The 15,607-nt window shown below is 41.6% G+C and overlaps 3 protein-coding genes across 3 annotated transcripts; 1 reads left to right on the top strand and 2 right to left on the bottom strand.

Annotated features, from left to right (window-relative positions):
• Positions 1-589: 589 nt before the first annotated feature.
• Positions 590-3,584, bottom strand: BATDEDRAFT_25304 (uncharacterized protein; the record flags this gene model as incomplete). Its single annotated transcript, XM_006679356.1, has 3 exons — positions 590-2,075; positions 2,202-2,539; positions 2,601-3,584. 3 exons carry the CDS (start codon positions 3,582-3,584, stop codon positions 590-592), a joined length of 2,808 nt encoding a protein of 935 aa, XP_006679419.1.
• Positions 3,585-6,294: 2,710 nt separating this feature from the next.
• BATDEDRAFT_35184 (uncharacterized protein) lies at positions 6,295-8,081 on the top strand. Its single transcript, XM_006679470.1, has 2 exons — positions 6,295-7,446; positions 7,521-8,081. The coding sequence occupies exons 1-2, from the start codon at positions 6,370-6,372 to the stop codon at positions 7,866-7,868; spliced, it is 1,425 nt and encodes a 474-aa protein (XP_006679533.1). The 5' UTR covers positions 6,295-6,369; the 3' UTR covers positions 7,869-8,081.
• Positions 8,082-11,752: 3,671 nt separating this feature from the next.
• Positions 11,753-15,214, bottom strand: BATDEDRAFT_89027 (uncharacterized protein; the record flags this gene model as incomplete). The annotated part of the gene is made up of 2 exons (XM_006679561.1): positions 11,753-13,107; positions 13,176-15,214. 2 exons carry the CDS (start codon positions 15,212-15,214, stop codon positions 12,525-12,527), a joined length of 2,622 nt encoding a protein of 873 aa, XP_006679624.1. The 3' UTR covers positions 11,753-12,524.
• Positions 15,215-15,607: the final 393 nt, after the last annotated feature.

Raw genomic sequence — 15,607 nt, 5'->3', positions numbered from 1 at the left:
ATCCATAAATCTCAGTTCAACACTAGTTTAATCTTGTGTATAGTGTATGATGGTTGTCGGGTTGATCAAATCAATCTAATAGAAAAACAAGTATTTAACAATTGCTCAAGAGCAATCACTGCAGGATAGTGGCTCATTCACATGAATGCAGCTGTAAATGTTACTCAGACAAGTCAAAGTGGCAACTAAACCTTGTAAACAAATTCTATTACACATTAAATTGATTAGCAAATAGTAGCCATCGGATCATCTGCACTTGGAAAGATGATTCGAGGCACTGGCCCAAAAGGACGATTTATTATCACAAATGAAATAAAGGTTTGATTTGGATCCATAAGAACAGACTTGTGTAATACACAAAGAGCGAGTTGAAGGGCGGAATAACGCCGGGCTATAAAAAAAAGAATGAGATAAACAGCGAGGCAATAAGGGTTAGATGAGGAGAAGCAAATTATCTGCTTGAAAACGGTTTAGGCTGTAGTCCAGCAAATGTAAAGACATTAGGCAAGGATATTACTGCGGTATTATAAATGGGCAGAAGCAACAAAAGTATATATCAAAAACTATTTGAAAAACACACCAATGTTCATCATTCAATGTTCAACGTATAGTTGGCGCTACCCGTGGGTGAGGTGTTGAAATCTCCATCCCCGTCGCTCCACTCTGAAGACAGAGTAGATCGAGCAGGACGATACTGTTTCCACATGGCGGGAGTGAATTGTGATGGAGAAAGTGGTACATCAGCAGGGAAATGAGAATCGTCAAACTCATAGAACCCCGAGTCACCGCGCGATGAAACAGTACTGATGCAGTCGATTGAATCTTGAGTAGATACAATCGAGTTTCGCGATTGCATCGGACGAGCACCTCGGGGTGCAGGCTTTAAAGATGCAGTATTGGTACGGGATGCAGTAAGAGTAGATTGTCCAGAATTGTGATTAGAAGTATAAGACACTGCAGCATCTTTTGACAACTGTGCCATCATAGAGGGCGAGTTTTGATGTTGGACAGACTCGAGTGGAATAACTTCAACAGCATCCAAGGGAACTAAACCAGAAGAAACAGACGGATGAGCGCCAGATTTTCCAGCAAGAGTTGGTTTTGATGCAACTGCATAGTCTAGACGGTCAGTGAAGAGCTGAAGGATTTGCGCATGAATTTGTGGAGATGCGAGGAAAAGAATGCCACACGCTGGAAGTGCAAGCCAGTCAAGTAGGCTAAATACATTGCGAGTAGAAACAAGCTGTGAGCGTTTTCCAAGGGGTTGTACGCGTTGGCCACTACCTGGACGCACTTGCTCCCGAAGCGACCAGATCCATCGCTCAGTAGAAACCCAAAAAAAGTATTTTTCATAATTATAAATCATAACGATAAAGGGGATTGCACAGATGGTGCGAATGTATCCTCCAAGACTTGCCGCCAGGCTAACGTAAGGATGAACTTCTTGTTCGGATAAGAGAGACCAAAATGAAGCAGCGAATGGGGAAGGGGAATTTGCAACAGGAAGGGTGATGGATGTGATAAAGACAAGCATAAATACTTGTCCCATGATCATATTGGCTTCAAAGATACGGTGAAACAAGTGCATCATATTAGTGATTGATATCTGAACATCTTGGCTACCGCGAGTTTCCTCTGAGCGAATCAAGGGAACTTCCTGCAGCTGACCAGCAGGTGCATCATATCCAGGAGCAAATAGAGCAAATAAAGCACGACGAACAATGTAACCAACATCAAGTGAGCCCCACATATGGCGTTTAGACTGGGTATATCTTTGCTGCATGGTGTCAATCCAAGAACTGCCTTGAATGTTGCATTGAGAGGCAGGCGAAGCAATTGAATGAACTAAAACACGACCCTCGGTAGCATAGAAACACTTGAGATACATATGCATGTCTTCGCCAATTGATCCAGGATCAGTATCCCAAAATCCAACAGCAACGGCAAGATCCATAGAAAGAGAATAGGCTGAGCAAGGCACTTTAATAGGAGACGAGGGACTCAGATTGGACATTACACCTGCAGACCAAACCATATCGGCCGTTCGAACAAAAACGGGAACATTGCTTGCATTACTGTAAATATCAAGGAAATGGGCTTGTTAGTCAACACGATATACAGTTCCATTACAACAAGAATGTGTAACTATTCAATGGATGGTACAAGATAAATCAAGACTATTTCAGCAATGTAGATCGTACCGATCAAAAACAGTACACGGAGCAAACATGGTGATTTTGCGATCAGCGGGTTTAGAAACAGCATAGTGATATGCGATGGCAGAAAAGTAGTCTTGGGCAAAACAGGTATCAGCATCCATGACTGTTACAATCTCTCTTGCTCGAGTGGAAGGAGAGGAGCGATGAGCCATTTCACGTGCGGCCCAAGAAACATTACTGGACTTGCCACGTACCTCGCCAAGGATATCGGCAGGATGAATAGTAAAAGTAAGGTCATAAAATTGGTCCTGAAACTGACGCAACAGTTTCCGTGCTTTAATATCGGAACCTGCCTCAGTGGCTTCCATAGCAAGACAGATCTATACATTGCAAATGGTTAAATCAAGCTGACATGAAAATCAAAGTAGAAAATCAAATCACCTTGTACTGAGTCAATGCGTGAGAATGACTGGCCAAAACTTCGAGGGTTTCGCAAAGCGTTTCCATTTCCTCCTTGTAATTAGGAACAATCACCACATGCATGATATCATCAAGAGGCAATTCTCTAGACGGGTCAGCAGCAGAGGCGGCACCAGTAGTCTGACAGTATTTTTCGGTCCAATCTGTTGATGAATGCAACTTGGCTGCAAGATACATTGTACGAGCAGATAGTGCCATGCGAACATTATTGATGATAAAAAAGACATGCATTACAAGATAAAAAAAGGAAAACAGGATAGGCGAGTAGACGGGACCAAAGGTAACAAAGATTAGAAATATGATGTACCAAACGCCAGGAAGCCGCTGAAGAATGGCACTGAGAGGAATTGAACCCAAAGCAGAGGCAGCAGGAGGAACTAGCTGGGAGGTGAGAGGATCGGCACCGACCAACAGGGAAGACAGCGAGGAGGAAGAAGAGGAGGCGGATGTGGATGTTAATGGATGATTAAAGCCACTTGGATGGATAACGTTGTTGGCAGGAATATGTGAATTGAACGAGCCGAGAATCAAGTCAGGATGACTGCTCGCTGAAGCAAGATTATCATGAGCAAGTAAACGGGAATTGCGAATGGAAGCCGTATCACTCAGTATAGGACTCGAAAGTGAGCTAGGAGAAGAATGCGAGGTATCCATAGATTCACAGGGTAAGTGGGAAGTACCCAACGACGAGTTGAGCAACGACGACCGAGAATCAGATGAGGGGGTTGACCAATTCTCATGAATGTCAGGATCCATGGACGGAAAAGACGAAGCGGTGGTCGTTGGAGTGGATAACAATGACTCTGACATACAAGTCGTACCATCGTGTTCAAATGCAGCTAATGGCAACAAGGGAGGTTGAACTTCTGCCATTGATATTGTGGCTCGAGCAGTGTGTTGTATCAGGGTTTGTTCCTTTTTAGATTTTGTAGGGTACGGCAACATTCTAAGAATTATGTTGTGAATTGTCGAGTATCCAGCAATCCTTATTTGCAATGCTTAATTATTACTCAACGAAAGCGCTTTGGTTACAGCCCTAGCTATATTACAAAGCAATATCTATTAGATGAATAAAATCTATGCATCGTTTTGGTCTATTCAATGCACATGCATACCTGCTCTATTTGAAACTATAGATTGAACGAGATAAAGAGCCTGGGCTTTAACCACTGGCGATTAAATATTGCAAACGTTGGTCACCTGAACAACCGTTTGCCAATTACTTCAAGACTACTGTAGAGTGGTCTTTAATCAAATTATCCGAATGCGGATGATCGGCTAGTACTTTAGTTTCCCAAGATGGCTCAAGAGGAAAAGATTAACCAGTAGGTAGTTGCAGCAGAAATAAAAATGCGGCGTCACTATTAGATTGTTGGCCACCAACGCTGCTGTTGGAAATATCAATTCAAAAAATGTGGTGAGTAAAGTGAGATCGTTTTAATTCTAGCGCTAACCAATGTTAATTTTTAATACAAAGGGTGGTAAACCCTTGTTTTGCAGCACAGCTAATCAGCTCTGGAAACTTGCGAGTATTATAGCCGTATTCACGCAAAATAAAACAAGGGTGCCCGATATGCAATAACTGTCGGCCTCATGAAATAATTCGTGCCAGTTCCCACCAAATTTACTGGTCATCATTATGCCTTGTAAACTGTTTGGTTCACTGACCTTTTCCCCGTACCCATTTATGTTTAAATCAGCAAACATCTGTTTGTCAATCCCACCCTTGTTGAATCAACTCTATTCTAAAACATTGGGTGATTGGCATCTATAGTGGCATTTCCAAGATTATTCTCTTGAACTAGAGCGCGAATGTATCCAATGTTTTAGAAGTGGAGCTGTACTCATACAACAGCACAACTCAATATCTGGACTACAATGGATGAATTTGGTTTCAGATTGGGTCATTGTACAGCATATGGCTATGCCAAGTGGAGAAAGGAATAATTTTAATTTCAATTACAACTGTGCATCATATGATGGTCGTTGTTTGAAACAAGAATAAGGTCTATTGAAGAGGCAGTGCAGTCCACTTTTAGTAGGAAGGCGCAACGAATATTGTCTATTCTGAAGCAAGAGGCGGTCTTCAAGGACTACAGGTTTCATTTTACATGAATATGGCTGTAATAACGAATTGGCTGATACCAATTATTTCATTACACATCCATAACATTTCAACCAAACGGGCCCAGCCCCAATTCTGCTCAGCCATTGGCGTTCAGATTAACTACAAAATCGGACTCGACAGGTGGCAGTAAATGTTTGGATGAGAAATCCACTCGAGTCACAATACTCTCCCCTCATATATCCTTACACATTCGATATATTTAGCTGAACACCGCCATTCGTTTTAACCAATGGGGTCTTTACATACCTATAGGGGATGCTGTTTTAGCAAGGTGTATGCGGAACCTGCTGTACTTTTGTGAATGCTGTGGTGTGTAGTTGCAATTGGTATCAAATTCAAGTGGGCCACTTGTGAATATCTGCCGTGAAAGTCTTGGTACCGAGTGTTCAGCCTTTATTGCTTTTGTATGGGTGCTCTTGTAGATGCACCAATATATCCAGATGAAAGGTGTACTAATAAACGTGTTTGGGTATATCTGGTCTACAAAAATGAAGCGTAGAAACCTGGCGTCCTGAAGTACAAGTAGCTGTAATAGCAATATTAGAGAACCATAAACTAGATTCAGCTTTCAACATATGTTCAAGTCAGGTGCTTTTATATCTGGAATAATGTTTGAACAAGCGGAAGCATTGAGCGTGTCAATGTTGAGCAAGTTTATAGCATCTAATGCGCGGCTAAACTGACCATCAAGCTAAAATACCAAGGCTCGTTGGGTTCAAGAGTAACAAGTAACTTTGATATAGAATGGTTGGCTGCCTTTGCATTGTTTTAATCTAAATTCTGCTATCGAGTTTCTGAAAAGTCTTGATGTGCCAGTATTCAGAATATCAATTATGTTTTAAATCTGGCAAAACCAACAGATTCAGATAATCATGACAAAAGTAATTCAAGTCATGGGGATTCATGTTATTTAAGTGGTTCACTAAGTTGTATTCACGCAGAATGAACCACTTTTGTATCTTGCAATGACTTTTTTTTGAAATAAACTGGTTGAATGATTCATTATGCTTTCCTAGTAGAAATTGACATTTTTAACTCTCGAGTAAATACAACGTTTATCGTATGATGTATACTATAGTTTTAAATTAAAACTGTCCTCATTTAGCATAACCATACATTGTACACACTTGTTTTTTTGTATCTCATACGTTTTTGTCTAGCTCAAGGGATTATAGCTGTTGTTTCCATGTCAATCACTGAATGATTAGAGATTAAACAATAGAGATTAACTGAAATGGATGTGAATGCTGATTAGACACTCATTCAGTTATACAAGAATGAGCAAGACCAGTCGAGTAATGAGCTAGAATAATACTCGCTATGTGGTGTGAATTATCATTTCATGAAGCTAATTGGACTGATTTAGTGTTCCGTTTTGCGTGAATATGGCTGTAGATTACGCGACCCTTAAAAGAAAAGGGTTGAGCTGGATATGCATTGATATAGATCCTGACACCCTATTCGTGACCCATCCTCTGGCAAGTTCACAGTAAACCGCAAATCCATTCTTTCCCCTTTAGTTGTCTTGTGGCGAGCTTGTTATAGCTCCACTGAACTGACCGAAACCTTTTGCCTTGCGGCACCATCCGCCAATTCATACGTATGCCTTCTGCATTGACTTTCCAAAGACCAGCTGCAGTAGCTTTGTGGCCACCTATCACAAAGGCTGCTGTTTTTTCACAGTCCTCATTTAGTGCTCTACAATCGCAACACCTACGATTATCGTATTCTTATGCATTCACTCATACCCGTCCGAGCCTCACTAGATGGCTGACATCGTGGTTTATACCTCGTACACCCCACTATGCCGTCAAACCTACTGGCGTTTTACTTACTTCTCATCCTCGCCATCTTTCATTACCAAATTGGTTACATCGATCATGGTGGCTTGGTGATAAGCCAAAATACGATTGTCCACTACCAGCTGTAGACTATTACTCGTTGAGTGACCGTGCCTATCCTTTTACTCTTCGAACTGCAGCACAGGATTCTCTTGTCAGAGATAGAGCTACGGCAGCAAGACCAAATCTACCCACTCGGTCTGTTTCGAGTGCCACTTTTTTAAATTCAAACATGTCGCTTATTATCCCACTTGCACAGATTCAGCCGATTCCTACCCCACTTCCTAGACATCTCACCCCCATCATTAATAGCTCTAAACCTACTCCTAAAAAACCATCTCTACTTCCCTCTGGTGCGCAGCTTCGAAAGGATCTCAAGGTTGTGATTGTTATGGGTGGTCCAGGATCGGGTAAAGGTGTCCAATGTACTCATTTACTTGAAAATTTCAATGTTGTTCATGTATCCACGGGACAACTAATCAGAGAAGCGCTCGAGGCTGCCACTGCTGCTGCAAAACTCGATTCTCAGATTGCCACCGTTCCTGCTCCTTCCAAACTTAGTACTGCAAACACAAAACCCAATGTGGACACACCTACTTCATATCCTGTTTCTCCGACTCCGATGGATTCACCCACTACACATAGCGCGACGAAAAAGGCTGCGGAGGCACGTCGACAGGTTATTGAAAACTGCGTGGCTGCCGGGGTGTTGGTGCCAAACGAGATTGTTATGGAGCTGCTTTGTGGGTTTTTTATTAATCTAGACAAGAATGTCAAGGGTGTTTTGCTTGATGGATATCCTCGAACGCTCGAGCAGGCTGAAGACTATGTGGAAAAGGTATGTTTATCACTTGTATCAATCTAGATGAGGTTGATTACGTCAATTTAGTACTGACACGTCTGATTTACTAGATTGGAGTCCCACATACTGTTTTGGCGTTGCAATGTCCTGATGCTATTCTCACTAGTCGGCTGCTTCGTCGAAAACGTCTTGATGACGCATTGCCTGCTATTCGGCAGCGGTTACAGCACTATCGCGTGACTATGCCTGAACTCATTCGTTTCTATCTTGCAATTGGTGCACGAACATTTCGTATTCCAGCATACCTTCATCGTGAAGCTGTTTCAAAAGCTATTTTACCTCATATGCAAGGCATTTTTGAGCCTAAATGTGAACCAGGTAACAGAATCTCAGGAAATAATGGTAGTGCCTCTGTATCCAATGTTTCAAATACTGTCACTTCCAATCCTACGGCGTAATCCCTAAGCTGATCAGGCGGATTACCTCGACTTTTTGCATCCTCTTTATATTCGAATTCTGTTTATGATGATCAAGGAACTGGTGTGTTCTTGGTTATATTTTTGGTTGGTTTTAGAAGTTTATTTTTGGTCAAGTCGTTCTTTTTTGAATAATCATTTACTAGTCTTTTTTCATTTATATCATCTTTCGATTGGATTGAAGAGTTTGCTAGACATTTCTGTAATAGTTCTTGAATGTATTTTGTTTTATACACATGGCTGTCAGATCAGCGTGCGATCCTGATAAAAAGCTTGGACTAGTCAAATCTAATCCAGATCATACCAACGAATATTATTTGAAAATTATACACATTTGATAGTTTTAAGCCGTTGTTTAGGTCATACGACTTTGGTGAACCCATTGATTAGACCATCTGATGATTGAGTAGGATTTTAGCGGACTTCCAGCACATAGACAAACTGTCCCTGTTGAAGAACAGAGCACGATTTTGCGGATTACCGCTCACGGCCGCATTCACATGAAGTGGAATACTATGTTTTATCAACTTTGACATTTGTTTTGGAGTAATCCGTGGTTAAACACTTTTTGCGGTCTATTAAACATTGTTCGACACATTGATTCTTTAAAACAGTGTCCGTCATATGATACAGGTTTAAACTGTAGGGTCGAGTAGAAATGTGTGATTCCGGCATAATCATGCATTGTACAATCGCCCGACTCACGATTGCAATCCAGATACTGGATTCGACTGTAGAGCACCCTTTGTATTTGAATCTCATGTTGCTCGAGAGGATTTCAAGAATGTTTCTATGCCAATCACTCAATGTTTGTAAGAAGGGAGGGTTGGAGATTTAACAAGTGCCAAGGGTGTGGGACAGACAAGTAGAGATGAACATTCAGCTATACAAAAACGAACACCAGTTGATGGTTTAGAAGATAATAGTCAACTTGATGGGAATCGTCATGAGACTGTTTTACCCTTATATTTATGCTCCATAAATATGGCGGAAATCCAGAATCCGAAATGTCAATTTGAACTTTATTCAACTCAACCAAACGACATACAAATTGAATGGTAACTCACGGCTTATGCTAGTTGCTGTGCTGTTCATATGACTGCTTAGTCTCGAGTACAAGAAATATAACATTTACTTAAAAGCTTTATTCCTTGTACTCGAGTGTCATTGCTCGCCAGTTTATCTGCCAACTAACCATCCTTGCTATATTCGTAGGTTTCACCTATTTCTCCATCGGAAATGAATATGAAGATGGAGCAGCGTCGTATGATCACTAATCAAAGAGAACTTCAACAGAAGAATCAATTGAAACAGGAGCAGTTGAACCATTATCATCGTCATCAATTGTACCTGCAGCAACAAATGACACAAGAGTTGCATCACCTCGAGCATGACCAGCAAAAACCTATTCTACAAGCAATACAAGACTTGGGACCACCAAAACGTCCAAGACCGAGGTCAAGGTCATTTGCTGGCTTGAATACATTTGAGCCTGATTCTACAGTCAATGTCAACTTGATACCAGACAGTCTGGTCGTTGGCAATTCCACTAAAACCGCGGACGAGTTTCATGACTTTCAAAAGTATTACACTATTGATCAACGTGTTCCTCATAAGAGCAGTGCCAGTTCTCCTTTCTTGGGCAACACCTCAAGCACTGGCCCAAGAATATTTACAAAATCGTTTTTGAGTTCTGTGGTGGATTTTGCTATTCGACCATTGACAGGTGCCTCGACTCCCGAGTTTTCCAAGCTGCCCGATAGTGCGTTATTTCCCGATGATCAAGCAACCAGCAATAAACATGTATTGGCTGAGAATATCACCAAAGATCGACAAGATAACCTCGATGCACTACATGCTCACCGCAGCAATAGTGCCATGAACCACTTTTCCGATCCTCACACTGTCTTGGCTTCCAATGTTTCCCTTCAGAAACACCCATCCAACTCTTCTGTCTTGTTTTCACCCAGCGATACTAGTTCCATCCATTCTCAGAGTATTGTGTCAGATACCCATTTGGTTCCTTTGAATCAACAACTCGGACAAACCCTATTTGATTCTACCCCGCCGTCCAATCCGCCCCCCGCTCCTCCGTTGCCCACACCTGAAGTATTGGACAGCGTAAAACAGATTTTAACGGGTGTCATCAACGGGGAGCAATGTGAAATTCATCCTGGTACCGGGTTGCCTTTTGCCTCTGCTGAAAAGAACGACGAGTTTCACAAACTGTTTGCACTGTATATTCCTCAACATGAAAGGCTGATTTCTGGTATGTTTGCTGTATTGTACGGGTTTTATTTTTATTTCTTGAATTACCCGTACTCATGTCTTGTCAATTGTTTAGAATTCGTGTGTGCGTTGAACATGGGCGTGCTGGTTGATGGCAAGTTGTGGATTTCCGAACATCATCTGTGCTTTCGTGGCTGGACTTCCAAGGTAATTTTAATTGTCTGTATTTTTTTTAAAATTACTCACAGGCAACTTTTTGAATGTGCAGCCTATCGTGGTGTTGGATTTTTTCTCCGTCATTCATATTGAAAAGCGAAACTGGGCTGGCGTAGTTCCGAATGCCATTGAAGTGGAAACAGATTCAAACAAGTATTTTTTTGGTACAGTTTGGCCACCACGAAACCCCAAATACGATCTATTAGTCAGTGTTTGGAATGCTCACGTTGACGTAAGTAAACTAGCGTGATTATATGCTTACAGTTGAATACTAATTTTTGGATTTGATTGATATAGAGATCTTGCCTGTTGAGAAAAATTCCTGATATTAAAAACTTGACATGTGCATGCAGCGATTTGGATCTTGAAGATGGGGTTCAGTCTAGTCCATGTGATTTATGCATTAAACGAGACCAGCTGACAAGTAGAAGCAGGATTTCTCTCAATCCTATTTCTGTGCCTGCCTCAGGACTATCCAGTCCCACTCTGTCTCGTTCTTCTGGAAGTCGAAAGAGTACTCATCCTAAATGCGATAATGGCTTAGCGCTTGGATCTTCGGCATCACCCACCCATGCATTACCACTTACTCCACATATCAAACCCAGGATTTCACTGAGCGACGAGTCCCCTGCCCCGAATCCACCTCTTGCAAATTTGCTGCCTGCCAATCCCTCGCCTCCTAATACTCCTGCTCTGCCTTTGCTCGCACCGATTCGTTTGCCACATCCATCTGGGCCAGTGACGTGTTCTTGTGTTGCCAGATCAGAGCGCTCCTTTTCAAGCGAAGGATTCACTGTTGTTCTTGATACAGTTATTCCACTCTGTTTAGAGTCTGTATGGATCAATTGGTTTGGTTTGCCTTCAAAGCGCAGCCTATATTCACGCTATTTACCTGAAAACCGTAAATTTCGTGACTTGCAGTTTGGCCCGTGGGTATCGGGTAACATCAAAGAATCGGTTCTTTCTCCCATTGACGATATTACTGATTTTAAGCACTACAATCCTCCCATGTCGACAATCTCTTCAGGTTATCATCGTTGTACACAATACACTGTACCGCTTTCTGCTCCGGTCGGTCCAAAGCAAACACGATCCATCAATACTCAAAGCATCTTGGCACATAAACCGGGGCATTACATTTGTGAAGAATTACATAATCATAGTCCCGACGTTTCTACTACATTTTACAGCATTGGTCGCACATGCTTTACCTTTGTCTCGCCCAATGAAACCCGGGTTGTAGTCCACTGGAAAGTAGTGTTTACCAAATCCTACTTGACCAGAGCACTGATTGAGCGTATTACTGTAGACCAGATGAAATCGTTTTTTGGAGATTTTGCTGTATTCATTAAAAACAACCTGGAAGATGCCGATAAAGTCTATCGGGAAAATAACGAGGGATTGTACGATGATGAGGACATGTCGCCTACTCCTTTAAATATATCTACAAGTGAGTCTCTTCAACCTTCAGACTTGACGAATACAAACGCACCGCAACCCGAGATCTCTTCGATGCGATACCGCGAGAAACGCCAAGTTTCGTCTAATACTCCTCTACTTTCTGATACTGCAGAAAAACCTTATTATGGGGTGCTGGCACCCAAAAACATAAACCATATCGATTCAAAACATAGTTCACTTGCAAGCACTGACCAGAGCACCTTGGTTACACTCATTGGCGTGCTGATTGTATTGAATGCATTGATGTTGGCCTACTTGATGTATATGCTGAACTACACAGATCAGCAGTTGAAGCAATTTCAAATTCATTTAGCATCTCAAAGCACTCCTGGACTCTAAACCCCGTACTGGGTTGAATCATCATATGCCATGCTTCTGCTTTCTGACTGGCTTTCATTTTCCATCATTCCTTTTCATTCGAGGCTTTTGACTTGTATTTTATTGCTTCATCTGTTTCTTTCACTTTTGATTTACCGTTTGTCATTGTTGTTGATTTAAACCTACACTTTAATTGTATTTTTGTAGTGTAGTCATTTAATGGGTTTAGTGATATTTGGGTATATTTTATTCGATCATGAACCACTGTTCCATTTGTTATAGTCGGGTACGAACCCAATACAGAATAAACGTATATCATTTTAAATCGATAGTTTCAATGTATTTATTTGTTCGAGTGATCCAGTGGAATGTAGTTTTTGAATGTGTATGCAGGCATGGATTTGGATCAAGCATTTAAATTCCAAAATTGTGTAAACTTCGCCAAACACTCTCCAAACGATCTTTTTTAGCTTCCACATCTGCTCTTCTTTCCGCCACGCCCCAATCCTCCCTCAATAACACCTCAATGCCTTCAGCATCTCCATCCAAAACTCCCAATTGACTAACCAACTCCTTTTCAAGCATATCCCCAAATCGAGCTAGGAAATGATGTTCAATCGTCATAGGAATCGTGTCGCACACTCTTCCAATTGCAATCTCCATGTACGCAAGAGTAGATGCCATCAAATCCAAAATCGAAATATCAGTAGAATGATACGATTTCAGCTTTCCAGCAATCGAAAGATGAAAAAACCCATCCTGAGCAAATATAGACGAAGCACGAAATGTATCCTCGATCGATGACGTCGATGGTGTAATAGGTGTAGATGCAGTTGAATCCACTGACCCATTCAAAATTTTAATATACCGTGCTTTACGATCAACAAATACTCTCGACGATAACGTAAATGGATGTCGCATCTCCATTTCAATTACGTGATGAATTTGTTCCATGGACACTCTTTGCAGCTCGTTCAAAAACATTTGCGTAAAAAGTCTACACCATTTCAATGTAAGCAATAGGTTCAACTACTTGGCGTTTAGATTACAATAGGGATAGCATACCTTAATTGTGCTTGAAGGTTTGCAAACCGACCAAACACTTGCTCAGTCAAATCGAGTAGTAATTGAGCAAGTTCATTTGCCACATTGGTAAGACATTCGATAGCGTACCGTTTCCATTCTTCCTGACATGCAGCAATTAAAAACGTGAATGCTCCATAGGGTGAATAGCCTTGTAGCTCGCGACCTTTTTGTGCATCCACCACCCGTTGTAGATCTGCCAGTGTAAGTGCACGTCGCATATTGAGTTTACAAGCCTCTGCAACTGAGGTGTTCCATGATGTTGGAGTCGAGTTGAGGCTGGGTGGGTGAAACTGTGTATAGGGGTTTGATCCAGAATCGTTTGCTTTAGCCGTACTAGCTTTGATGGAATCACTCGACACTGTGTGGTTTGAATTGGATACAAACATACTTGGAATCACCATTGAAAAAGATGATGCAAGTGAAAAGGATGCTCCAGGCGTTGGTTTTTTTGAAGACGAGGTGTCTTGTTTTGAAATATTAGAAACATTCAAGGGTGGATCATTTACATCTGGTTTGAATGAATCGGTAAAGTTTCCAGGTGCAACAGTGGCAGAGTATCCTTTTTTTTCCAAATCGAATCTTGGTCTAGTATCTACGATTTGATCGCGCAATCCTTCAAAACATTTTCTAACTTTTTGATAAAATAGCTTAAAATCGTGCTGAGCATTAATGTTGAATGTCACCAATGTGCAATAGTGTCGAATCATTTGAAACAGCTCAATACGAGCATTTTCACCTAGAGCAGGAGGAATACTTCCCAACTCAGCGATTGCATCCTCGATAGCAGTTTCAGTTAAAGATTTGATCTGTGGAAGACTCATATCGACCAAGTTGATGAGAAGACGACTCAGTTCGAATCTAAGGGCAGGAGCACCAAATCTGGCAGATTTGCGACGTAGAGTAGACCATGGTTGCGATTGAGCAAAGAATGCATTTTCCAGCTTTTGTGCATCCTGCAACGTATTTCCAGCAGCGAGTTCAGCCTTGCTTAAACAACGAACCATAAAATAACCGAGTTTAAGAGGATACAAGTTACCCATCAGTATATCAGCCCACCTTGCAGCCGTCCCGGATTCAATTGTATCTGGTTTTGTCAATACGCCAATGGTTCTTATACCTGTTGGATCTACCTCTCTTGCCAAATGCACGATTGCTTGATTTTCCATTTCATCCTTGCATGTAATTGTCGCCACAATGATTGTTCTTTCTTTTTGAATGTACGATTTCACAAGATCCTCAATCATTGGAATAAACATTGCATCGTCGGGATGCTCCACATTACGGATAATACCAGGAAGATCTACCAAGGCGAGATTAATGCCTGCACCCTGTATATCCAAACATACGATATTTTTTGTAAACTTGAGCTGATTGAATTTAGTATCCGAGTTTGATTGATCGTTGTCAGTAAAGATGTGAGTGAGAAAAACAGATGGATCGAGTGTGGGATTCAACAAAGCTTTTTGGGCTCGACGAACAGCCAAAGCAACCAGAGATTTTTCAACAAGAGGTGGACCGAATAGAACTTCCCTGATGGATCTAAGTGGAATACCAGCCTCATCGTATTCAAAACGGAGAGTGATGGTGCATGACCAAGTAGAAGATTCTTTTTCATGACCATCAATATGGAATGCACTAGGAACAGAACCACTGCTGACTGTATCGAGAGCATCAATGTATACACCTTGAGTGATTGTACTTTCAGTGCTGTTACGATCGCCTGCAACGGATTTTTTACGAACCGAATCCACTGGACCAACATCAGAATACTCTGACAGTCGAACTTCGGTAACACACCGAGTGCATGTACCAGCAGCCTTTGGCAAAGTGATGCCACAAATCGCTTCAACCAAACTGGACTTTCCTACACTTTGATTACCACAAACAACGAGTGTGGGTAGAGAGAGCTCAATATGTGCTCCAGCATCCCGCAAGTCATTAATGAGATGAACGAGTTTACATGAACGACGACTATATACAGTTTTTTCCAAAGCACTCGCATCTGTAACCCATGACATTTTATTATTATTGATAGTATCAGTAGAAGGAATGGATGGCAAGTTGCCAAGTGTATGTTTGAGTGGCTGTAGATGGACTGCAGTTGAATGAAAAGGTGTGATGGAGTGAGGCGGAAAAAGACTAGTTTTAAAAGACTTGTCCGCAGTGTTGATGGACGTTTGAGAAGAATGCCCGTTTGTAACTATGCTAGGCTTGATGAATGCTGTCTTTGTATCTATCTGTTGATGTTGGTTTATCTTCGCGACTCGTGGATGCAAGTCACTGCAATTAGAACTGTCATATAAGAGCAACGATGACTGATGGGTATCAGTAAAACTATGCATTGCTTCTATTCGAGGATTAGATGGTCTAATTGAACCGCAACTACTCTTTAGACAGAGTGTCAAATCGGG

Source organism: Batrachochytrium dendrobatidis (assembly GCF_000203795.2).
Source record: "Batrachochytrium dendrobatidis JAM81 unplaced genomic scaffold BATDEscaffold_7, whole genome shotgun sequence".
NCBI classification, from domain to species: domain Eukaryota; kingdom Fungi; phylum Chytridiomycota; class Chytridiomycetes; order Rhizophydiales; genus Batrachochytrium; species Batrachochytrium dendrobatidis.
The sequence above is the reverse complement of the archived record's forward strand: the minus strand, read 5'-3'. Positions and strand labels throughout refer to the sequence as shown.

Bases quoted from the DNA above. Each gene is read 5' to 3' on its own strand.
- BATDEDRAFT_35184 (XM_006679470.1), top strand. From the start codon at position 6,370: ATGCCTTCTGCATTGACTTTCCAAAGACCAGCTGCAGTAGCTTTGTGG. The intron at 7,447-7,520 runs GTATGTTTATCA...CTGATTTACTAG, and splicing joins CTGAAGACTATGTGGAAAAG to ATTGGAGTCCCACATACTGT.